The 26,154-nt window shown below is 37.0% G+C and overlaps 1 protein-coding gene across 1 annotated transcript in view; it reads right to left on the minus strand.

Moving 5' to 3' along the window:
- The window catches only part of LOC110154817 (gamma-aminobutyric acid type A receptor subunit gamma3), a 41,758-nt gene that overhangs the window by 12,073 nt on the left and 3,531 nt on the right, over window positions 1-26,154 (minus strand). Inside the window, exons 3-4 of the mRNA XM_055164851.1 lie at window positions 14,177-14,244; window positions 4,351-4,571 (exon numbers count right to left, since the gene is read on the minus strand). Of these exons, the coding sequence (XP_055020826.1) occupies window positions 4,351-4,571; window positions 14,177-14,244 (289 nt within the window). The remainder of the gene's footprint in view (window positions 1-4,350; window positions 4,572-14,176; window positions 14,245-26,154) is intronic.

Raw genomic sequence — 26,154 nt, forward strand, 5'->3', positions numbered from 1 at the left:
TCACACCAAAACAAAACAGAAAGAAACTAGGTGTTTCATTTCATCCTTTTTCAAACTGGTTATTAAATTCAGGAGGTATCAATACAGAAAGAAATTACTTACTAAGTCTGTCAAAACTGGACCTTTAATAAACAGTTTTAGAATGAGTTTAATCTGTATCATGACTAGAGTAAGACCACATTTTAATATTAAAGAAAATATAGCCTCTTTTCCATTGGCACGAATGCCTTGTGGCCTCCTTGGACCGGTTCTGTTTGGGGTGGCTCATGCCAGCCGAGTTCTGTTTCCATGCCCCGAGTAAGGCTCCAGGTCCGGGGGCAAATCTAAATTGTACCTGAATTATATTTGTAATTATAGAACCGATCTCTTCAATTCACCAAAAAATGTTTAGTAATTCTGACACTTTGATAAACCGTCATATTTCCAGTGGTGGCAAATAATTGCTGGATCAATATGCTTTACATTTGTGCATCTGCACTAACTTACACATACTGATTCATCAATTAGTGGCCACCACTGGGAATACAGTGGTTTATCACAAGTTCAAGTCAGCATTTGGTCAATAATTATCAACTTCTGTTTATATCTGATTTTTGTTGTCTTGTTTTTGTTCAAATCTCCATTGTCTTTTATTACCCAATCATCGGCGCCATACTCTACCACCTGGCCCACTCTAGGAGCTCTCCAGGGTCCACTTCAGTCCCCTAAAACAGGGCATCACTTTAGCCACCACCTAAAGTATACCACCACTTATGGCTTATGTTTTTCCATCCAAAATAGAAATGTGTATTGAGGATTGAGACTTGTCTGTAGTATCCAAATCAAGTTTTAGTAAAGTAAATTTTAGTATTGTGACAAAACTATCCTTAACTGTGATATTAATCAGAATTACATGTATCTATTTATAAAATATTTTTGGTTAAAATAAAAATCAAATAAGTTTAAAGTCAAATTATAAAATGTAAAAGAGGCTTAATATAAAGTGAGACACAAGACATCTTGTCAGACAAACCCAAAAAACATGCAACATAGATCTCCAGGAAGAACAGCTGAAAGCTAATTGTGGTCAATTAAATACAACATCAATAAAAGTATCAGACACATTCTGTGATGAGTTAAATGGTACTTTGACTTCGAGCAGGTGATAGAATTTTTATTATTATTCATAAAAATAATATTGATTGATTGAAAGCCAGACATTGATCTCACAGCAGAAGAACATCACATGTTTACCATACTATACAAATTTAATTTAATTTGTAACAAATAAGAAACACTGGATATCAGATGCCAGTTGGTATCCAATGCGGTCAGACACTATATAGTGTAACTGTGGTTGCCAAATGGTGGGAGAATATTTTTAATGTTGACACCAACAGTGCCACTTGTTTTAAAGGCAGTTTCAGTAAATTCAATAACTTTCTTAAACTATACTTCAAAAGAACTAGATATAGCAGCAGCACACTAAATGCCATTGACAGGACAGCTTATGGTAACTGCATTCATTTCCTTTGATGTCCGCAGAAAAAGACAGTGACATATTAAGGTGTAATGGTTTGTCTGTTGTAAACACTGGTGACATTTTCAGATAGTGGGGCCTCTTCTGCACAGGCTATTGTCCAATTTGTTTGTTATAATGAGCACTCTCACAAGCTAACTTCCCTTTCTATCTCAAGCATGTGGAAATGCATTGTGGGTAACAGCTCTCCACACTTCATTATAATTTTTGTAAGGTCGGAGGAGATAAGGGACGAGCTCAGAGCGTCTTTAACAGTGTGTAAATGAAGGTCAACAACAGATGGGCTGCATAATCTTATTCACACCAGTGTACAGGGTGTCAGCAGCTGGGCACAGGCCAAATTCACATACAGAAGTAGTAACCTGGAGAAAAGAAGTCCAGGTGAAAGGACTGGGCATGAAAGGGGGTGAAGAGTGAGGAGAGGCATTCAAAAACATTCACTACTATCTATCCTATAGCTGAATGTTCAACTTAAATTATATTTTAGTACGACATTTCTTAAAACGTTTTATATTTTGTACACTCAATTTAATTCCCCTGATTGGGTAATTACAGGAAGGCTTTAGGACTAGGTACATGCTAAAAGACCTACAATTATATAGTATAATAAATTATATATTAAATTACATTGTATACTTAAATATAAAAACATTTTAAGAAGAGTTTTTAATGGGGGGGGTACGTTTTTATGGGACCATCTTTGAACGACCTCTAAAAACAATTTAAATGTGCGCAAGTTATGGACTATGGTAAAAAAGTGAGTAAAGATTGAGGTGCTTGGAGGCAGGCTGTATTAATGTCAAAAGCCATAATTACTCAGAGTGCCGTGGGCCAAGAGGGTCTGAAGTTGAGCGGCAATTTGCACATACACGCCTAATGACAGTGGGTAATTGCTTGCTCTTTTGGAAAATCAAACTGTTTTTGCACCATACTCAGGGTTTAGGCGGCTCCGGGCTGATGCAACAAAGGCTATTCTTTTCAACGAGTCACATGAGGCAAATATTTACTCTGGAAAAACTTAATTATCAGCCAAGAGTCATTTACAATGGCTATAAAGTCATACACGAGTTCTTAAAAAATGTTATGGGCAAAAACAATGTATCTGTGAGGCATTCAGAAAAAAAAAGTTGAAAAGTAACGAGTAATAAAATGACAAATTAACCTCTGCCTAGACCCAGCTTCTCCCTTGCAATATTAAAAGATAGAGCACCCAGATTAAAGCATAGATATTGCTAGTTCAGTCTGTAAAAATTTAAATTGCAGGGTAAGTTCTTGGTGAATCACAGAATTTTACATACAAAAATGACAAATTGTTTCGATGGAGTATTTGCTTGTTGTTTCAAAACACTTTCCCCCCAGGTTAGCCACCATTGGCCTTAACGGTATAATCTGAAATCCTTAAAGTACATTTTGCTGAAGATTAAATAATTTTCCTTGAATCAGGGTTTAGCAACACAACAAACTTTACTTTCAACAAGCTCTTTGAGTACGCCTTGGGAACTAGACTGAAAGCCAAAAGCAAGTTCAGACACAGTGAGCGGGACTAAGGTGAGAATATATAATGGAACAGATTTTAAAGATTCAGGGCTATGTTTTTAAAAAGTTTGCTGTTGCTTACAGGAATTGAGTTTGAAATGTATACTTTTGTATAATTTTTTGTACATTTTAGCTCACTCTTAAACTGATGTTAGACTATAGAAAATTGTTCTTGCATACAGTTTGAACTCCTAGAAAAATCACAGAATTAGACTTAGGCACTTTTCTAAGGTGAATTGTGTAACTTTTATCCATGGAGATGTTGTTATGTTTGTCTGAAATATGTCACAATATGCCAATAAACCTTTCAATCTTCATGGAGACTAAGGCTATGTTTATATGATGACCGTCTGAACAGAAGATGCAAAAGTTTTGTTGTGTCTTCACTTTTTACTCCGAATTTAGATGAGCGTTTTTGGGAGGAATCTGTGTGCATACGGTGACGCAAAAATGTGTGGAATTTGATTGGGTATGCTTGTACTTTAAGCAACAAGGGCATCTATGGACATACGGAAGTTTTCACGCCACTCATTGTCATCAGCTACTCCTTCCACAAAGTTGTCCCACCATCAACTGGTTCTCCCAGGTCTTGTCCAAAGCCGTCTGGCTCGCCTGCGATGAACTGGTGCATCCAGAATTTGACAGAGGTAACTGCAGATCCTTCTCTGTTCACTAATAGTATCTCTGCATATTCTGTACATTTGTTGGGATGCCTCCTGTAAGTTTATTAGAGCTGCCAGAGCAGTTTGAAGGTCCAACACATAGAAATGATTTGACATGTTTGTTTCTGTAATGTATGTATGTGACATAAACACATACGAGACGTGAGCAGATCTGATCAGAGTTTTGTGTGTAGGGCAGTGTGGACAGAAATGATACGACGGAGTGTGTTCAACTTTTCCACTCTGGAGGGTGATTTCAGATTTTTGCATTTTTTAAGCCCCAAAAGCACTGTCACCCTCTGAACGAAAGGCACTTCTGATAAAATATTTTGTAATTTTTAGTGGCAAGCGTTTTCATGTAAACAGGCCCTGAACCAGGCAAAGTTACTATTCAGATCTGCGGAGAGGCAACACTGCTCACAGAATGCCTGTTTTTCCAAGTATTTTTGAGCTGTAATTGCATAAATGTAAAGTAGAGCTGTTAAATGTCATAATGTGGAACATTCCAGACATCTATCTATGGAAACAAGCAGGTTATGGACCCTCCACCAGAAAAGTTACACAATGCACCTTTAAAATCTGTGTGTGTGTTTAAGTAGGGACAACCAGTATAACTCTAGTAGCGGACATTACCGGAGCGTGTAGAGGATCTTGCCGTCATTCCAGATGCGCAGCAGCTGGTTGGGCATGGTGATCCAGTGTGAGTCTGCACTCTTGGAGTTCCTGAAGATGGTGTCAGGGAGCCAGATGAGCCCCACCATGTTACTGTTGAGGGTCAGAATCTTCATGGTGCTGTTGTAACTCAGTCTGCTGTCTGTCCACGTCTGAGCAAAGATTATATCGATCTGGTACTCCTGAGAGAGAGAAAGTAAGACATATATTTGTAAACAACATAATGCAATATGCACAGCTTGGCAACAATTCAATCTCTCTAAGTCGTCTCTAACTGTAGCTGTCATGTTAATATCCACATGTTTTTTCAAAGTAAAGTAAAACTGAGGGCTGTTCAAACACAGTCAAAACGAGCACTGATTTTGGCACTTATTTGCAGGTTGACGAGAAATAAAATGACCTAAAATTACCCAGTTATTCTGTCATAAAGTGTTCCTTTTACAATATTCTCTTTGGGAGAAAATTTACAAAAAAAAGTCAGGTACCCCAGCTTTATGTACACTCATTCACATCAAATCATCTGCAATAAATATTTTATATTAAAGATTTTGATTATTTTCCCCAAATTATGTCATTTTAATTTAGTAAAAACACACCCACAGCCCTTTTTTAACCACAGTTTTCGTACTGAAGTGTTCCTGTAACATTTTATGTATATTCTTTAGGCAGCTGGTCAGCCAAAACAAAACATTGACCTCTGCTGGAGATTTAAGGCAGATCTAAAAGGCGATATATCCACAAAGAACATAATATTGGTATATCTCTAATGGAGATTCCTTTCATAATATTATTAGTAAATTTCGAAATAATTGAAGACAAAGGAGAGGTTTGTTTACCATTACAGGAAAAAATGAGAAATGAACATGCATTAGATTGTGGTGTAGTGACAAATCCAGGCTGACCGTGCTCACCTTGTAGGGTGTATTATATCTTACACACAAGGGCAGAGGTGGAGGTGTCCTAGGAGTGGTTATGCAATGGATAATTCCCCCATAATTTTGACCATGACATAAAAGAACCAAAACTCTCCACATTGTGCTCAACATGTTGTTCATGAAGTGACACACGCCAGAGCACTTTCAAACCTCTGGCACTTACTGAGCACCGCTCCTCTGCTCGTGTAACCCGAGTGTCCAAAATGAGCAAAATACAACCACTATGAAAAAGCACATTAGAAGAATCAGGCAGCAAGAGGAAAATAAAATGGGTTTATGTCACCTCTTACGTAACGTGTTCTGTTTGAATCAACCAAATGTTTTCTTGTTAATTTAAAATTATTCATTTTGATTAGGGATGGGTGATATGACAAAATGTTTTAGATACATACAAGTGGGCTACCATCTAGTCCATGAGACACATGGATAAACCATTTAAAGTTGCTGTTCCTGTGTTACAAATGTGAAAAACTCTACTAGTTCATTTTAAACAGTTTGCATTCATCCAAACTTATTCCCCCCTTTCCTCTTGCATTCCTATTAGGGATGTAACAATAACATCAAATAACAATCAAAGTTCTCAAAATAATATCGTGGACCATCACAATATATCGAATTACAAGTCTTTTTGCTTAAATTAAGGCAGAGGGAGCTACATAGACCATGATCCTTTGCTCCATTTCGGAAAAAGTTGCATATTAACAGTTTTGTTAACCTCCAAGAAATATCACAATAAATATCGTACCTTGAGATGTATACTTAAGAGTATATCATGAAAATATCGTACTGAGAGATTTGGATACTGTTGCATCGTGAGCCTCCCCACCATATCATAAGCTTTCCCACGATGTCGCAATATTATTGTGAGACTTGGATATTGTTACATACCTAATTCCTTGCATCAGTGTTGGCATAACACTCACATTTACAAACAGTTTTATAATTAGATCCACACAGCAAACAAACACAAATATTTTGACCCTATGAACCTTTTTTACAATATATCTATACTGGAGCAAAACTTTTTTTTACTTCATTACATGAAATACTGTGTAAGTCCCACACAATAACAGCTCTCCTCATTATTTCTCTCACTCATATTCAAAATTTTCAATTTACACACAACTATTGTGATTTTCAACAATTTTATTATTTCTTTAAATCTTTTAGTTTTCTGCTTGATAAAAACAAAGTATGGGAGTTGCTAGTTGCTATTACATATCGAGTGCTAACATGTTTTACCGCCTGGAGGTGTGAAGTGACCCACATGACCTATATGGTGACATGCATTCACACATGTGCAGCAGTGTAGCTCTGATTCAGCCAATCAGGTCATACTCGCAGCGAGAAGCATAACATCTAAGAGCAGGTCACGGCCTTGGCTTTAATTGAAGCCCTTGTATGGACATGAAAAGACACAACGTGCACTCCCCAACACACTGTGGAAGGTGGAAAAATACAAATAATTTATGTCGGGTCTATCACCTGCTTGTCTTCATGCAGATGTTATTGCATTGAGTAAAATGTTCCACATGGCAGTTAAATAAATAATCTCCACAAGCAGGGGACACCCGTCAACCAAGTTACAGGTCCTCTGTGGAAAGGTTAGCTCACTGACACATTTGCTTTACATTATTACTTACACAGTTCTCAGCGTAAAACATCCAAACACATTCAGAATCATATAACGCCTTGTGACCTCCATGTTGATCCAACGAGGTTCATTTGGTTTTCAGATATTTTATGTTATTAGGTTCTTTTTTCAGACCAAGAGTTTGTTTTTCATACCTGACAGTTTCGACTGCTCACAGCAGTCTTCCTCAGAGTGGTACACGAAAAAAGGAAACAGGAAGGCGTACACACGAGCAACAAAAGACAAAGCAGAACAGGAACAACTCAAATCGTCCGTTTCTGACCACTGTAAAAGAAAGAACCACATTATGGACTGGGATGGAGCAAACATCATTGGGACAGAGGAAAACAAACACCGTCGCTGGATTAAAGAGGCAATCGAAATATAGAAACATGCCCACGGGACTATAAACCAGGATAAGGTGGCTTTTTTACTCTCACACACCTGGGATACTGTCCTGAGGAAGTCGGACTGCAGATGGCGCTGTCATCCTGCCTTCACCGGTAGGAAGACAGCGCCAAAACCTGTTTAAATCAGCTGACAGTACATGTCACAGAACCACTCTGACGAAGAGCGCTAGTGAGAAGTCGAAACTGTCAGGCATGAAAAACAAACTCTTACTGTGTTGGCCTGAACTCGGGGTAAAGACCAACAACAGAAAAACAGCTGGGAAAATGATCAATTTAAACTTAAAGTGTCACATATAATAAAAGTATTTCCATCTGTTTTCAATCAGAGTTTTCTGTAGAGATGATCGATTCTGCTCTCTTCCCCTGATGAAGCTGTTTATAGACTCACTCTGCTCTTCACCACATGTGGCTCAGACTCCACAGAGCTGCGCTACACTTTGCCACTATTCTATACAATTCTATAGACTGACATTGAACTGCATCATTGATTAAAAGCACTATGGCCATGGTATGACGTACACCAACAAAAATGTTAAATATTGAGACAAAAAAAAATGGAAATGGGATTAATAAAAGGTTTAAATGTTATTGTTTAATCTTTTTAAAATTAAACACAAGTTAATAGTGTTAGTGATTTGCATGGTATAATTTAGTCCCACATGAGCAGAATACTGATGAGCATGTGGTGGATGTGTGTTGGCCTGGGCTAAATCTGGCTCTCTATAATATGGAGGTTAGTAAAAAGCCTTCAAACATTCCCCTTCTCTACAGCCAAACTGCCCTCTGCGCTGACCCCTGTGGACACTTATGCAAATCACACATTATCATCTACTTTTGAAAATGCTAATCATCTGAATACATTAATTAGCATATTGTGAAGGACCCAATACAACTTCATAAGCAAAATAAAATAAAAAACACACTCCCTTGAATATACAGTTGTAACTCATATTATGATTGAAATTCAACTGTAGTATATAACTAAAAAACTTATATTTATGTTAACCAAAAAATAAAGTAAGGAGAAGTATGTGGTGAGTTAAAGCAACACCACATAACTTTCTGAAGGCTAAGTCACTCAGGATTTTCAAGATGGAAGGGCGCATGTTTTTCCATGCAAAAAACAAACAAACATCCAAAATGAAAAAAAAATCTTGTATTTTAAACTATTTTTTCCCTAAAAAGTAATGTAGCTCCTGAAAAAGTAACCAAGTTCAAGAGTCTAATCCGTCTCATTTTTTTTATTCATGATGTCCTAGACTAGAGCACTGTCTGAACATGCAATTTGTCCATATAATGTATAATGCAGTTTCATGTCTGGTGTCTGACATATTCTAATCTCCCCACAGTATTTGCAGACTGAAAATAATTCAAACAAAATGAGAGTGGCCTTGAGAAAAACTGTGTTCTTTAAAGTTCCACTAAGTGAACTCAAACGTACAACTCTCAGACAGAACAATGAATCAGTCATATTTACTTTGTCAGAGATTTGCGGCTTTGTGTGACGTAGATCTGACTCATATCCAGCCTCTGTCCTTGTCTCTCCTTGATACAACTTTTAATCCAAACCTCCCACTACACTTCTCTGACAACACAGCATTTAAACTCATGAAAATACCAAGGGGCTGGAGTTTGGAGAGATGACCCAGGTATGCAGTTTAATCCCCACTGTGTAATGCTGTAGTGTCCTTGAGCAAAACACTTAACCCGCTGTGAATATTTTTAGATATTTGTGCACTTCATTGTAAACATAGAAAACAAGCCACTACACTTTACCCATCCTTCAAAGCCACTTGGACAAACTGGAGCAGTAGATGACCGCAGGGCAGCACCTAGGGACCCAACTCCAAATCTATGAGCTATGTTAGGAGGATAAAGGTGGAGGTTTAGTTTAAATGTGCATGCTTGGGGGGCAGGACTAAATTACCCAGAAAAAAACAGAGAGAACATGCAAATTCCACAGATAAAAACCTTACCAGACCAAGGAATCAAACTCAGACAATAAAAAGGCAAAGCAATAACATTTTAAGGCCAGATCACAGACCCTCCACCAGAAAATGTACATAATATCATTGAGGCACAAAATTTAAGTACTTTTCCTATTTCAAGCTCCGAGAATAAAACTTGAGTTGAAAAATGGGCCACAGCCTCTGCAGCTCTGTTGCTCTGTAACATATGTCCCCTCCATTACCCACAATGCCATGCTGTGTCCTCAATAGAACCAGATCAGGTAAGTTTCTCCTTCAGGTGCAGAGCTGCAGCCCCAAGCTACAGCCCCCTGCCTCTCCCCGGCCCCTCCTGCTGCTGCTGTTTTAAATTTACATGAGTAAAAGTGCCCCCTCAGCTTTTTCACTGTTTTTGGAGATATAAACGCAGTGAAGTTGCTTTGGGATTCTCAAGGATATAGAAATGTACATTGCACTTACAAAAAGAAATTGTGAAATGCTGAATGAAAGAATTTAAATAACAGTACAATGTATTTGATAGCAGTCCCAAACAGTAATACTCAGTTATTCCCATGCAGTACCACTCATTTACAAATAAATGTGCTTTACAAAAATATTACTTTCCACTATGTAAACAGCTCTGTAAAGCATACAAACTTAACAACCTCATTACAACTACTGCCACTACTATTGGCACTACTTCTACAGCTATCGGCAAACTAGCATACTGCCTCCCCGTATAGTGCCAGCAGCTTGTTCTGCCACAGCTGAAGCACCAGCATGAATATTGGATCTCCCTGTATACAGTGTACCCAGATGAGAACTCTGTCCAAAAACTTTAGATAGGCCAGGACAGAAAAATGTTTGGAAAGAAACCTCAATATCCAAACAGTGCAATCTTTTCTTACTTAAATAAGATATATTGTGCTTGTGCCTGCTATATATTTATTATTAATTATCTATAATATATCTATATCTATATTATATCATTATATTATGATATGGACATAGGAAAACCAATATTCATCTAATATGACTTCATAAACATCTCCTGTCTTCTGTTTTATAAAACGGTGATGCCGGTATAGTAAGTGGTTTTGCCAAAGTTTTGCCCAGTATCAATCAATACTAAAACTAATAGTTACTCATTTAAATAGGAATCAGTAGTGACAAAAATACATAAATAGGGCAAAAAGGGATCTTTAAGAATATTGATCTTTATCAGAACTAATATTGTATTTTGTCTTCAGTGTTAACATTGAATCATCTAAAAATGTGTTTTTAAATTTTTTTTGTCATGGTTTTGAGTTGAGTTTGAAACATGTGTGTGAAATTCATGACAACACTAAAAGTTCCATGAAGATTAGGATGTGTTGTTTTGCAATTTCGATCCAGTGGTGATGAACAGGACAGACCCTGGTTGATGCAGGGTTTGCAGAGATGCAGAGCAGAGCCCATTATGGCGCACTATAGTATTTTAATTATAAAGAAAGAGCCAAGTGTACTTAACATACTTATTAAGAGCGGTTTGTTTGGCAGTTTCATTACCTCCGGACTTAATGAAGAATATATTTAACATTATGTAAATATGGTCATTATTTGTACGTACAATCCCACTTGTGCATTGCGTTATTAAAGATGTTTAATCATATTACTTATGCTCAGCACTGTTTTACACAATAACATAAGGAACTGGATGAAGAATAGTTTCTGCAGAGCACTGATTCAAATACAGCTTATGTGTAATTGTTTCTAATGGGCTTTTGTACAGCAAGAGTCAAGTGCATGTTTTAGCTAAACTGTACTTTTTCTAAATTGTCAGCACTGCTCTAAAGTAACTATCAATATAAAATACAAATATGCAGGGCTGCCACAGTCATTACTATTTAAAACTTATAGTTCAATATATGAAAGCTGGAAAAATATTTCTTGGGGCTTAATATACATTCTCTTAATGCTTCTATAGCTACACTTACTAGAGTTTAATTCTTCTTTGTTGTGGCATAAATTAGTTTCGGTATCATCGTTTATCGTTTATTTATTTACACTTTTACTTTTAAACTACTCCAGTCTGTGGTGCTGTTGGGAAATCTGTTCAGCACCATGGATAGTTCCAAAACTTCACAGGGTTCATTTACAAAAGCACAGGATCACACCGCCTCCATCTATTATCAAGTCTATAATTTAATAAGGTCTCTGTTGTACCTGCTCCAACCCTGCAGTTTGTGTCCTTTGACCTGCACATTGCTGAGCACACTCCTGCCCCTCTCCTGGTTCATTTCTTCAGACAAATCAGGGGCCAAAACACAGCTGACTCAGGCCTTTCTATTCTCGTGAGCGAGGGATGACCTGCCAAAAAAGATCAGGGAGGAAACGCACTGACTGGAGTTCCTATGATTTCTTATTTAAAGCTAAAATGCTTTTTCACTATAGTGCATGGTCGAGGTCTCTTACCATGAAATTATCTGTAAAAGCACAATAGTTACACTTAAAATTAAAAATACACTGATGGAAGGCATGCCACCTGCTTGTCTCCATAGAGATGTTAAAGCTTTGCCTGGAATATGTAGAATATTCCACATGCCACAGTATAGCATTAAACTCTGGTAGCATTTATTCAATGAATTATTGATAAACAAATAATGCAAACATGCATTGTTGCTGTAAGCAAGCTAGCACGTGGTGTACCATTGATCAGGAAAGTTACACAGTTCACCTTTAAAATGTTGAGCTTTCCACCAACTTGATTTTGTGTCACCTTTCACTTTGTCACATTGCTGAAAATATAGTAGAGTGAATATTTAGTAGACATTCCCACTACAATACAATAGATTAAAGGGCTCTATAAAAAGTAATACCAAGTGCACCATAAAAAACAGACAAAATGACTAAATTTGTCAAAAAAGGCCCATGATCTATGAACCATTAAACAAAAAAATAATAATAATAAATAATAATAATAATAATAATAATAAACAATGTTAATCACTATTAATATTGTTACTGAGGAAGCCTCCTACTAAACTACCACAGAAGTTATCTAAAGGTTACTGCAGGTTTTTCTCTCTTCTTCTGTTTTGCTTGTTCATTCATAAAAGTGCCTTGAGACTCTCTTAGTATGCACAGCGAGCGTCAGGTGGCGTCATGCATGTGTCAGTGAAAGTAATATTAAAAACTGATTCACTTGTCACTTGTCAAAAGCTGCTGAGCCAGAGCTGTGTGACTGGACATTAGTTATTGCTGACCTGGTTTTCCCCAACGCAGCAGAGCACTTTATGTGATCATCATCAGCTCATGACATCTGAGGGTTGAGGGCCAACTACTTAAAAACAGAGTAAATATTGTAGTACGATGGCTGAGTGGCTAGCAATCATGCCTCACAGCAAGAAGGTTCCAATTTCAATCCCCGGGTACTTTTTGTGGAGAGTTTGCACATTCCAGTGCAGAATTTACATGTATCTAGCCTAGATAGGTTTCCTCCTTGTACTCTTGTTTCCCCTGTCAAACCAAAACAAAAAGCACAATAGGTAAAATCCTCCAGCCATGGTGGTCCTGACGAAGCCTAACTCAAGATCTGGAGATGGGTCCTTGAGTGCAGCAGCAGCAGCTCACTAACACACTTGACAAGCTGTCACAGAATTTTCTCTAGAAGGTAAGGTAGACATAACATAAACATAACTAAATGACTAAATTGCCTCCAAACAGATTTCACTTGGTAAAGGTCAAGATTTTGTAACTGGTTGTAAAAGCAGTATGACAGATAGTAGTGAAAATAATCAGTTCGTCATTGTGGTATACTGAATTAGTAGTAGTAATACATGCGGTGACACAACTGTACAGTAATTGTGTAAGTACAAGCAGCTGCATTAGTTGAAGTTGCACTTAAGTACAAATACTTGCAATAATATAAGTATTTAGTAGATTTGATTGTAAACATTTAACTGAGTAAAATATTTATGACAAAACTTTGTAATCAGACAATGCAAACATTTAAACATATTATTTCAATGATGGAGTCAAACAGAGCATGTGTAGGAAATTTACATAAGAGCCGATGTCAAAAAGTAGAATATTCTACTTTCTTAGTCTCTCACTTTCCAAAATTGTACAGTTGCAGTATGAATGTGTGAGACTGAGACTCAAACCAACAGCAGCCCATATTATATTTCTGCACATGCACCAACACCAGCATAATGTAATGTGACTGAATTATAACATGCTTTCTATCATTTATATACATTTGAAAAAAACACCTTTGGTCTAACTTGCTGACCTCCACAGTCCCTCCACAGGCCTATAGCACCATCTATCCTTACTGTGCTCTAAGGGTCATTGGTCAGAGAGGTGCTAGCTGTCTCCTGTCCTGTGTGAATCATTCATCTACATTTGCACACACAGTTACACACCTGTACTGGCGCCAGATGGGACAGATTATAGAATGAGTTAGCTGACACCGGGATGTCCCATTGGAGCTCTCCACATCAGTCATACAGTCCACGTGTTCATTTAGCCTGTGTCCCATGACTTATCAGTACATTATTTTACATTACAGAATTTAACACCGATTTTGATGGATGGGCTGTGAGTGTTCGACTCAGTTACGCCTTATTCATACTCACTCCAGCCGTGGGTCATATTGCTGAACACCTCCATAGCACCTTTTAAGAAAAATAAATTATGCTATATCAGAAGTAACTTTCTTGTACTTTTGGGAGGAACTTGCCAAACACTGCTCATAGCACAGAGAAATACTATAGATAAAAAAGTAATTTCCAGTTTTTGAGAGATGACCAGCCATTAGAGAAAATGTACAACTCTTCCACACATTTGTTGATGTTTATCTGTACATGTTAAAGGACTCACCATGTTTATAGAGGAGACTGGTCCAATGCTGTTCACATAAATGTCCACATCGATGACAGTGGGCTTCACTGTAAAATACATCAAGAAAAAAAGTTTAAATGTGAAAATACTTGAAAATGTGGAAATTCACAATTAGAAAAACTCAGAATACATATGTATGCAGACTTCCTAGAGGCATTTGAACATATCTGTACATGTCCGGATGAAGTACCAGCATATTACAAAGACTGACCTTAGGGATAATTAAATATATACTCAACCAAATTAATCTGTACATATAGTTGGCTGAATTTGGAATCAACAAATTTCTAAAAATGTAATAAGTGAATTTGTATTTGACATACATTTCATCCCCTGACACTCATGTAACAGGTACTTGAAGACTGCGCACCTTGCTGGGTTTTTGAGGTAATTCTTGGTGTGCAAATGTATATGTTATACTTAATGGAGGTTTGGCTACTTATAACCAATGATCTGCAACAATTTTACTGCTCTTTATTTGTACAAAGGGCCATCACCTGCGGTCCTCCAGTCAATTACACAGAAGAAAAGTACTAATGATGGAAGAAGTACCACAGAGACAGCCCATAATGAGTCACTAACCACCTCCATTCACAGAGGACCACAACTGCACTCAACAGCCCACTGCACGAAGGAGAACCACAAAACCTTGTATTGTATTACATAGATTACATGTTTTTAAAGTGTTTTCTTTTATTGCTTTGACTGAATGATAATAAAACCCAACAAATCTAGACCAAAAACACACACAAAACTTTTAAAAACAAAAAATACACGTATCTAGTAAAATAAAGGAGATGAACTCTATAATCTGCTGTTAAATGAACAATATTTGCAGTGCAATCTAGGGCTACAATATTATTTGCAAACAAATCAAAATTGCAAAGATTGCATGTGGGGAAGCTGGCCAATGTGGTCAAGTAGGAGGCAGACTAAAACCAAAAAAGTGTCTTTGACCAGTTGCAAAATAACTTAATCACAAATTAACTGTTCAAACAAATAAACAGAAAAAAGTAACTCAAATTAAATCAAACAGCAACAACAACCTGCACCCATCTGCACAGAAGTCTCTCCCTATTTGAACACATGCTTGCTTTATACCCCCGAGTGGGAAGTACCTCCCCCGGGCAAGTATCAATTCCTTTACAGATAACTTTCCAAAGTCCAAAGCAAGGATTTTTGTTTATATGGGCCTGAGTCCCTTTTGAATCAAAGTGATTAACATAAACTAAACTGTGTTGAAACTAAACTATAAAACCAAATACACAAAAACAATTAAACAAAACAAACCAGTTCCCCCTCCACATGGACCAACCCATGACCTCCTCCAAGGTTTTAGACCATGTGGAGCTGTAGGCAAGTATGAATGAATATGGAAACTAAAACGAATTATCAAAGTATATTTAAATGAACAATGTGTTATGTGATAATTAACAAAACAAACTAAGAATTATTGAAACTGTATTGGTAGGATAAGATAACAAATTAACTAATGTGAAATTAAATTCATTAGAGTTTAAAATGGGACAAAGGCCCACATTGTCACACTAAGTACCATAATTTCCTTCACAAACCACTAAATATCCAGTGTTTTTCTGCATAAAAACTCTTAACCCTTAAAATGTGATTCTTGTGTTGGTTTGTCAGTTCATATTTCAATTTTTGTCTTTTCTCCTGAATGTGAATGAACTTGGAATAGAATTCTATTAAGAAATAAATCACAAATCTAATCACAATTGCAATGCCTGTCAAAAAAAGATCAAATGAGATATTTTTCCCCCAATCATGCAGCAGTACAATCACATTTCAACACTACACACTTTCCAGTCTATTAGTCCTCACTAATAGTCTGGGAAGGCTTTGGGTTGGAAAAACCTGCAGGAAAAATGAAAACAAAAACAAAATAAATATCACGCTATGTTTTTAAAAACTTTCTAATGATAATGACCCAAAACGTCACATGTGGTGTAATTGAAAAGAAAACAGAGCTCCAAGCAGCTGTGCAGCTACTTTCTTTCTCCAGTTTTGACAGAGGGCCCAGACTTTTAAAACTTTTGCTACGAGAAGACTGCCTTGTTGTTTGTCTTACCAGTGTTAGCTCCCAACCTTCAGTATGAATAGAAATAACCACTTCAATTATAGACAAATTCTGAGTTTCTGAAATCTTGTGGGTCATTGTGCTTTGTGATTCAGCCGTGCTCTCTCTCCCTCTCCTGTGATTTCACACTGGTGGGTGCTTGGTGTCGTTTAACTGTTGGACATTAGAGCAGTGAGTGGCAGCTGTGACAGATGGAGCCTGGAGCGTTCACATTAGTGCAGACTTCCCCCATCGCTTTGCATTAGCTGTGTCCCAGTCCGAGTGTGTCTGAGGCTGTTAGCGCCGCACGCAGGAGGTTACACCTGTCACGCTGTAGTACAACACAATATCGCCATGGAGACACTGCAGAAGCCAACAGCGGTCATGTTCAGATCACAGCATCGAGATTGTACTGCATGATTAATCGCAATCAAACCTGCACTGTGCAATTATACAGTATTTACCTAATAAATTGTTCTTTGCAAACAACAACAAAACAAAGCTTTCTTTGTCAGGTCTTATTTTGAAAAATCTGCTTTCCTTATTGGTGACACATGTTGTATAAGAAAATAGCAAGTAATAGGGATGTAACAATATCCAAATCTCTCTGTACGATATTATCACGATTTGCATCTCACCGTTTGATATCACGATATTTCAGTTATTGTTACATCCCTAGCAAGTAATCTTAACTGGGTTTAAAATGTGTGGAATTACTATAAGAGTTCCATATAGACTTTTTTTTAACATTGTTGAAATCTTCAAGAAGTCAAACTATTTCTACAACAAACTGTGCTATATTCGCAGAACATAATAATGTTTTATAAGTTGACTTATTAGTGTCACTAATTCACAGAGATGGGACCAAGTCATTGTTTTGCAAGTCTCAAAAGTCTCAAGTCTCTGACCTCATGTCCAAGTCAAGTCCCAAGTCGTCTGCTTTGAGCTTCAAGCCATTTCAAATCTTTAAACCAAAGTACCAAATAAAGCTTAGATTTTTGCAATTTATATGAATTTTAAGATATACTATATAAGTAGACTTTATAAGTACAATTTATTTATATATGAGTATTTATAGAGTATGTAAGAGTAGTAGAAATGCACCTTTTTTCCTTTTTAAATATCTTGACAAGATTTTAGACTGAATCATTACAGTCAGAAAAGAAGGAATTCAGATTTATAAGTGCTTCTCAAGTCTTCTCAAGTCACAGGCCTCAAGTTCAAGTCCCAAGTCTTAGTCCATTTTATAAGGCCAAGTCTCAAGTCCTAAAAATAGTAACTCAAATCTGACTCGAGTCCAAGTCACAACTTACAAATCCCCACCTCTGCTAATTAAATAAATGAGTTGTTGTTGTATACATTGGATTTTTAGGCTGAGCAATATATGAACTTTTAAGAATGTTGAATGAAGTGATTAGATTTTCTTTCTTTAACCTCAATTCTCACCATCATTATGAAAATTGTTTTATTTTCATTTGAAGACACAGAACTAAGAGAAAAACTCATTACTGTAGTAAACCAACTGGACAGATCCCTATCACAACCCATTTTATATTGTCCATAAAAGATAGATTTTATCATCAGGTTTTAATTTCAGATGTAGCTAGTGTCTAACTATAAACCTAATCATAGTATAAGCTCAAATATGCGTGCAGTTTTGCATCATTAGAAGCATATTGTTCTGGCTAATATTACCATTTCTATATCATATCTTTCTATTTTCAATTTCATATTTACAGGTAAGTACTTTATAGTGCATTACATTTCATATGAGCAGCAATGGGCACTTTTCAGACTCAGAATAGACGTGTTCTTGATCTTGATTACATGGAGGAAGAAATGGTGCCAGGAGTAGATAAAAGGTGTGGGTAGCAAGCGTTAAAAAGAAGTGATTCATGCACAAAGGAAATGTATCATTAGACCTGTTATTAATCAGACAAAAGCTCGTATCTACAGCTGTGAGAAAGAGTTCACTTTTAAGAAAAGACAAGGGACAGGTCAGGACAGGAAAACCAGTGTCCCACCTGCGGCCTGTCTCTCACATACACCTACTTTATCTGTAGTGTTTTTTGGTACGGCTCCAAGATTTCAAAGTCAGACTCAAGAGCAATTTACTGTGCACTACTTTCACATTGAGGTGGCAAAGGTCAGATGAAATTGTTGATAAACTTTAGAAACATTCCATACAATATTGGGAGGTTCTGCAGTCTAACAAAACCATGTGTCAGGATTGGTTTTAGTCAGTGTATTCTGCAATGCAAAGAAAATACAGACAAGTAAAAAAAGTATTTCAATTGTGTCTCTCTTATCGAATCAAAATGACAACAATTTTGAAGCACTAGAATTTCCTCTATATACACACAACAAAATATGTCCTATTCTGCATAAAAAATGCTTTGTAACTCTGTAGTACAAACATCTTTTGAAATGTGATTCTTGGATTAGTTTGTCAGTTCATATTTCAGCCTTTGTAAATTCTTCTGGACATGTTTAAGATGTGAACTTTGAAATTCAAATCGCAAATCCGATCACAAAGGCATTTCTTATTAGTTTCGTGATAGAAGGGGATATATTTGACTTCTTCTAAGGCTCTTCTAAGGTTTTTCAAAATGTTATACTGTGAATATTGTTTTAATTGTTCTATTCTATGTATAAGTTTTTCTGATAAATTAATAAATGCTCTCTTCTTCCTCCAATGAAAGTTTGTGGTCAGGAATAAGACTGACGATATGGAGATGCAAAAACTCAAAGCTTCTTTCCAGAAGAAAGACAAGGAGCTGGAGACCCAAATGAATGCATAAAAGGAGATCTGATATCAGCATAACAGTTCGGTGAGAGAAAAAGTCCAACTCAAACAAGAGCTATCCAGTACCAGTAAAGTCCTTGAAAAGACGAAGGAACAACTTAAAGCACAGGACAATATAATCGCTGAGATGAAAAACACAAACAGGCCGGATTCAGAGGCCTGCAGAGACTCAAACCACTGGTTTTGGAGTTAGTGGAGATGTAACCCACAAAGAAAATGAGAAACTGTCCGGGAAGGTGCAGGAGCAGTCTTCTGAACACTTCTCAGCAAGAGAGGAGCTGTGTTTTCTGAAGTTTCACTGTGAAAATGAAAGAGCACAGCAATCCCAGCAGTGACCAAAAGGAGCGGACATAGTGGAGGAGCTGAGGAGGGCGCCAACTCACTACCAGCGCCAAAGCAACCCCAAACCCTTTCCGTTATGTCTAACATAATGTTTTAATGCTGTTGTGTTAAATGTCTGTGGTAGTTATTCAGGTTCATTGTTTCAGATATCAAAACTTGAATTCACATGGCAGCCACAGATGCATCGCTTGATTTTTATTAATTGGTAAAGTGGAAATAAAATTAAAATAATAATATATGTTGTTGACAAAGATGACCAGTGACTTATTTAATAGTTAATTGGTTACTAAACAAACAACGAAAAGACCTAAAATCCTCTTTGCTAAGAAATCACTGATTCACTAACCAAGGAGAAGAAGCACAGCACATATTACCCCCATAGGAGTACACACAATAGATGTAACGTGTGATGTGTCCACTTGACTTCTTACATGACAAGAGCATAAAAGAAGTCACACAGTGTAGTCCTCAAGTCAGCATGAATAAAAGACGCAGATGACATTTTCCTTGTTAGGGCAGAGCTCATGTTGGTAAGGTCTCATCTAAACTGGAGAGGTGCACACAACATAATATTCTGTCATTCTCTTGCCAATATCTGTAATGTCACAGACCGAGGCCATGGCACAGAGGTGTATTTCTAACTGTGCATACATCTGTTCTATCTTTATTCTCTGAGACAGGAATAAACTGTGAGGTGTGGGCTGAAGAATAAAGACAATAGGTAATAGAGTTAATTATGTTTCACTGAAAGTCTTTTGAGATGAGTTATATTACTGTCCTCATTATACAGAAGAATGGAGAAGTGGGCTGTGTTTTCAGTCAATTCAGAGAAATTTGCCAACTTTAGATCCACAGTTAGCATAGAAATTAATTATTACATTATGCATTATTCCTGTATTACCACATGGCATCACAAGGTGGAACAGTGTTTTTTTTTGTTTCAGCCTAAATATACAGGGTTTGTGTGTTAAACATGAAATAATGAATGAAACAAAACATAACTCCAGGTATGTTTGTGATGAGGAAACATAATAACATAGGATCAGATCACGTAAAAGCATTCTCAACGTGGGTTAAGGTTATTTTTAATACATTTTAATACATTTTCTAATTCTTGTCATTGTGATTCAACCTTGATTTCAACAGTCTAATTAGATATGCCCTTGTCCGGTCAATAGTGTGTGATGAAGTTAAAGGATTATGAGTGCAAGTATAGAGAAATATTTTGTAAGCGATGCTCTCTGCTAATGTCTCTGATAAGCTTTGTCTTTAAACTGTTTTCTGTTTGACTGTCTGTGTCCTTTCGAAGGGGACTGGACCATTGCCTGTTTCCAAATGTCTGAAATACTGAATTTAGTTTATATTAAATGACCATGTATTATCCTGAGTGAGCAGCACAATGACTTTTACCTTACAGAAAGTGCAGCGTCATGATTTTATGGCCAGTTGTTTCAGCCACATGTTTGTTGACCAAACATGAGTCTTTTGGCAAGTTTGACCAGGTTAAGTCCCATTTAACTGATTTAATCTTGAATTAGTTCTTTGTTTAGAAATGGGTAAATTCTCAAAAGTCAATAGTTTTCTGTCAGTCTGTGGTTTCATCTCCTAAAATGTCTCAATAATTTCTTAATTGGCTCTTTGATTGAAAATGCTTTGGGCAACAAACTTAAAGAGGGGGTATTGTTTGGTATTTATAGCGAACATATATTTAGATAAAATTGTTACCTATTATCCTTCAGATGCTGTGTTCACCAAAAACAACATATTCAAATTCTAAATTAGTTTCAGTTTCCATTTTTTGACACTCTGCTCTTCTTGCTCCTTGCACTAAGTCACTCCCCCTTCAGAGTGCTTTCACAACACAACAGTTTCTATTCAGGTTTATGTCACAAACCAGGAAGACATTCAGACCTCCATGGGGCCCTAGACCAAAATTCTGCCAAGGGACCCTCCAAACTAAACTCAACAGTCACACCTGACACCCCAGTACTTCCACTCATCTCCCCTTTAAACATATTGCACTGTTGCCACCTGTTGGTCTAACTAAGAAAAAAATTCAGACCAAATCAGAACAAATCTAATCAAATTTAATGTGTAAATAAACAATCATACAGTCTTAAATGCTGTAAACATGTTTGAAATAACACTAAGAATATAATCAGCACGAAGATCAGCACTGCCACCAGCACCATAGTGGCAGTGACTTCTACCGTAGGTCAAACACCCTTTTTCTTAACCCGCTTCACCGTCGCCGAGGTAACGGGGCCTCTTATTGGTCTGCGGGGCCCTACGCAAAGTGTAGTAGCTCCCAACAAGTTGCTGTCACATGTTTCCAAACGTCTTCCTGGTTTGTGACGTAAGCGTGAACAGAGCCTATCAGCGTGCATCCCACTAATGAAACTTCGGTGTGTTGATTACAGTTTTGTATCAGCGAAATGTAAGGGGGATTTAACTAAAGAGTTCTTGGGATACACTGCCAGATTACTCAAGTATGCATGGATGACATAAAAAAGCTCTTCAGGCATATTTTTGATGAGGGAACAATGTTATAACAAGAGAGAAAGTAGATTTTGCATAATACCCCCTCTTTAACAAATCTATCTGACAATTGTTAACTCAGAAGTCTCTACCTCTCTCCTTGTCCTTCTTTCTCTCAGCTCCAGTGAAATCTTTGGACTCTCATTAATCACTGGAGGTAACAGGTTGTCCCCACGACACACCTCTGCACATGTGGGACAGTCTATGCATGGTCCACTCTCCCACATCTTTCACACAGAGCCACAATGACTGATGGCACGTGAGTTTCTCTCTGTGTTCACATTCATTACTGAAGAAGGAACCGTCTGAGCTCTAAAATATTCAAAACACAGAACAGATCTCCACCCAGGGGCTAAGCACAACACTAACCACCCTCATATATCACCAATGAGCTTAAGAATATAAGAGAGACCACGCTAATGATTCTATAGTCATGTTTATAGCAAAGATTCACTTCAAAAATAGATACAAGACTGTTACTGGCATTATTAGTGGTACAGAAGCTGAGCAGCTACACTTGCGAAATGCTCCAAGGTTCAATTTTCGATTCTTCCCATGTGAAGTTTGCATGTTTTAGGTATTTTCTATCATAAACACACTTCAGACTTTTCTAGCTTGTGTTTTCAAACAAAGGTAATCCCTAATTCTTTCTTAACTCTCATCATTTAGGATAATTTCTAGAGAGTGGATAAATTATCATAGGTGCAGTGTTGATTGTGTGAAAGTAAATGCAAAAGTGAGAATTGTCTATAGAGTAGACCAATTCGACCAAACTGCGTGGAGAATGGAAGATTGATGTAAACTGCACTAGTACATTTGTGGCTCTGTAATGGACTCAGAAAATCCTTGGTAATTATCAGCTGTGGTTTTCCCATTGTGTAAAATGTCAAGAAACACGGCACTGACTCAATAATAGGCTTTCAGAGAGAGACGGACGGATACACAAGTCAGAAGGGAAAAAAAGTGACAGGGGGATTCAAATAAAAGTAGTCTACATAGTCCAATTAACTATAGAATCTTAAATTTAAGTCTGTAAGTTCCCTGAAGATCATCCTTAGCATTTGATGATGTGAAAGATTGAGTTCAAGTCACAAACAACTGTAATAATAAAAAATACACACATTTTCAATTAAAAGTAGGGGTTGGTGCTAATAGAGAAGCAGTGTAAATCATCCTATATATGGGTGATAAGGAAAAATATGAAATTACAATATTCATTTTAAAAAACAGAACAATTAATAGAACAATTAATAATACAATTAATTATTCCTACTGTGCAATTGTGCCATCTGTTGTCTCCCTAGAGCCAGTTTGCTCATAATTCCACAGTATGGCATCAAACCTCTTCATCTTTCATTAATTTAATTACAGAAGAATACATTGAAAAACATTAATTCTTACTAAGAGCAGTGTCGCCTCTCCACAAACCTTGCCTATAACTTAGCTTTAATGCCATACACTGGAACATCCTAAGAAAAGCAATAAGTAGGAGTGTGCAAAAATATTGAAATATTGATATATCGTATCTTTTAATGCGATGGTGCAATACTGATCTTGTGGGCTGCTGCATGGATATATCGCCAAGAGTATTTTTGGTATATTTTACTAAATTATTTTGTTACAGTGCTACAGTTTTGTTGTTTGTTTAGAGGAAGGAAACTTGTTTTTGTGACACATTTGACAGTTTCACTCTTTTGATGATTAAAATGCTTGTATTTCATATGACCTTTGCCCATGAACTGGTTCAACAAAGACTTTTAGTATCACTGACATGATTTAGCCTTTATTTTTTATTGAACCATATTATATCGATTTGAAATATATTGAATTGAATTGAAAGTGCACTTATATCAAGGTATGTATCGTATCGTGGACTATGTATCAAAGTATGTATTGTATTGTGGCCTATGTATCGAGGTATGTATCATATTGGCAGCTTCTTTATGATACCCAGCTGTAGCAATAAGTATAACAATCTCCATGAAGACAGGTAGTTGGCGCACCCTTCACTAGAAAAGTACCTTATGTAGAAAAATGTACCTTAAAACAATAGAAAAGTGTGGAAAAGAAGTAACTATAGTGACAATAGTAAGTAATAATGGTATTTTGTTCCACACTCTTAAAATTATGTGAAGTCATTCTGGTGTAACCCATTACTTCACCTCATCCAGTGTGTAAGGATTAGTTTGTTCAGTTCTATCCCATATCACAGTAATTCTATCTCCATTTCTGTAGTTAGAAGAACAGTGCACACTTCAATCAGAGCAGGTGCCATTTCACTGACTCCACCGTCATACGCACCGTGGAAAACTGACTGTTATATATGCACTCTCTGCTTCAATACTCCAGAACATGTCACACCTTACATATGTGGTCACCTTTGAAGTTATTTGTATTTAGTGCATTTAAAACTATCATGTCCCACTTTGTTACACCATCATAGTAGACACAGTAAAACGGGCCAAAGAAAGACTTGTGTTTTCTGGTTTAATATAGCTCTTTTGCCATACATCAAATGAGTGACAGGCAAATTTGAAGTACCAACTCTCAGAAGAAGCTCATTGGTTTTAGAGTTAAAGAAAGCAATCCAAATATGTGAAAAGCTTGAACCTTTAGCTTGAACCAAATTGTGACTAGGCTCTAATAGATGAATATGAAAGTTAAAGCCATACTTCAGAAAGAATACCAGCTCGAACATCCCCTTGGCTTGAAAGTCCCAGCTCAAACGTCCCACCCTCTTGGCTTGAACGTCCCCCTCCTTCCTCTGGATGCTCCCTTCTCTTGCGCGGCACTCGGGTAACTGCTGTGCCTGGGAGAGGGGGGATGTTCTCGCTGGCCTTTAGTCGGCCGCGTCACGCACTGTGATGTATTGAGTTACAAAATGAACATTCTATATCATAATAAAATAAAATGTGAATACAGTATAGCGAGACCAAATGTTGGGCCTTGTTTCTGTCATTTTACCGATCTTCCTGAAGCGGCACACATCTTTTCAGTCTGTAATATCAATATAATCCTCATTTCCTAGCAGAAGTTCACTATGAAATCGTATTTAAAAAAAATAAAAATAAAATTCTTGTTCCCCATGTCCTATAGCATCTGTAACTGTTGATTTGAGATGAAATATTAATTATTTCTTTACCTGCCATGAACATAATTTGTAAGCAGCGCAACACAAGAAACTCCAGAATTTGAAAAAAATAGTTGCAGCACAGTTGAGACCACATAATTTTTGCATGTTTCTTTTTTTTTTGTATGTATGAACAAATGTGTTGAGATATATTGTGTGTACAATATATAATGACAATATATAATGGCAAAACATGTTTTTTTGTTTTTTTAATATGTATATAGATTAACTAACTTGGTTTCATGATGGGTACAATTCAGGGGGACTTTCCAGCCAACATGCCTTTTCACCTGGTTCCCTTTGGAAACATTCTCCATGGAGACAGATACATTTTATGCTTTACTATGGAATATTATGGACAAAGGAACAAAAGATTTCCATGGAGACAAGTATGTGGAGACCTAAGATTTATCATTGCAAGATAGGGCCAACCATGCAATACGTAAAGAAACACATGTGGTTGAATAGATAAGCGCATTTACCCCCAAGACCTTTCTAAATCTGTGTAAAAGAGCATTATAAAGAAGTGCTATTATTTCCACATTATGCCTGATACAATATGATTTTTTAATGACCACCATCCTATATGCACCTTGACACCACTCAGCTTTATGTTCTGTCATTTAACATAACCATAAATTAGCCTTATGATCCAGAGCACTGAGTAATACTGTTGTCAGACTCAGACCATCTCCTCCTACTGCCCCATCCACAAACACTAAAGAGGACAAGGTCAAAACCCTCCACAGCTATGGCCCATCAAAGAAGCACGCCTCACAACAAATAGCTTTCTAATGTACTTATCGTTGCTCCAGAGCTGGGGGATTTGGGAAAAAGGGTAATTGTCCCCAGCCCGATTTATCATGCTTTGTTACAATCCAGCCGCAGGAGTTAGTTTAGTATTAGCTTTAGCAGAGAGACCATGGAGATGTATGTGTGCTACAAGAATAATGAGTGTGAGGGAGAGAGATGGATGATCGGCTGGACACTAAAAAGGTCACATGTTTATTAGCTTCACACATAGTCACTGTAAAAACTAAAAGAGGGAACAGAAAGAGGACAGG

The sequence above is a fragment of the Boleophthalmus pectinirostris genome, unplaced genomic scaffold, assembly GCF_026225935.1.
Source record: "Boleophthalmus pectinirostris isolate CB_2022bp ecotype Guang Dong unplaced genomic scaffold, ASM2622593v1 HiC_scaffold_7, whole genome shotgun sequence".
Classification (NCBI taxonomy): domain Eukaryota; kingdom Metazoa; phylum Chordata; class Actinopteri; order Gobiiformes; family Gobiidae; genus Boleophthalmus; species Boleophthalmus pectinirostris.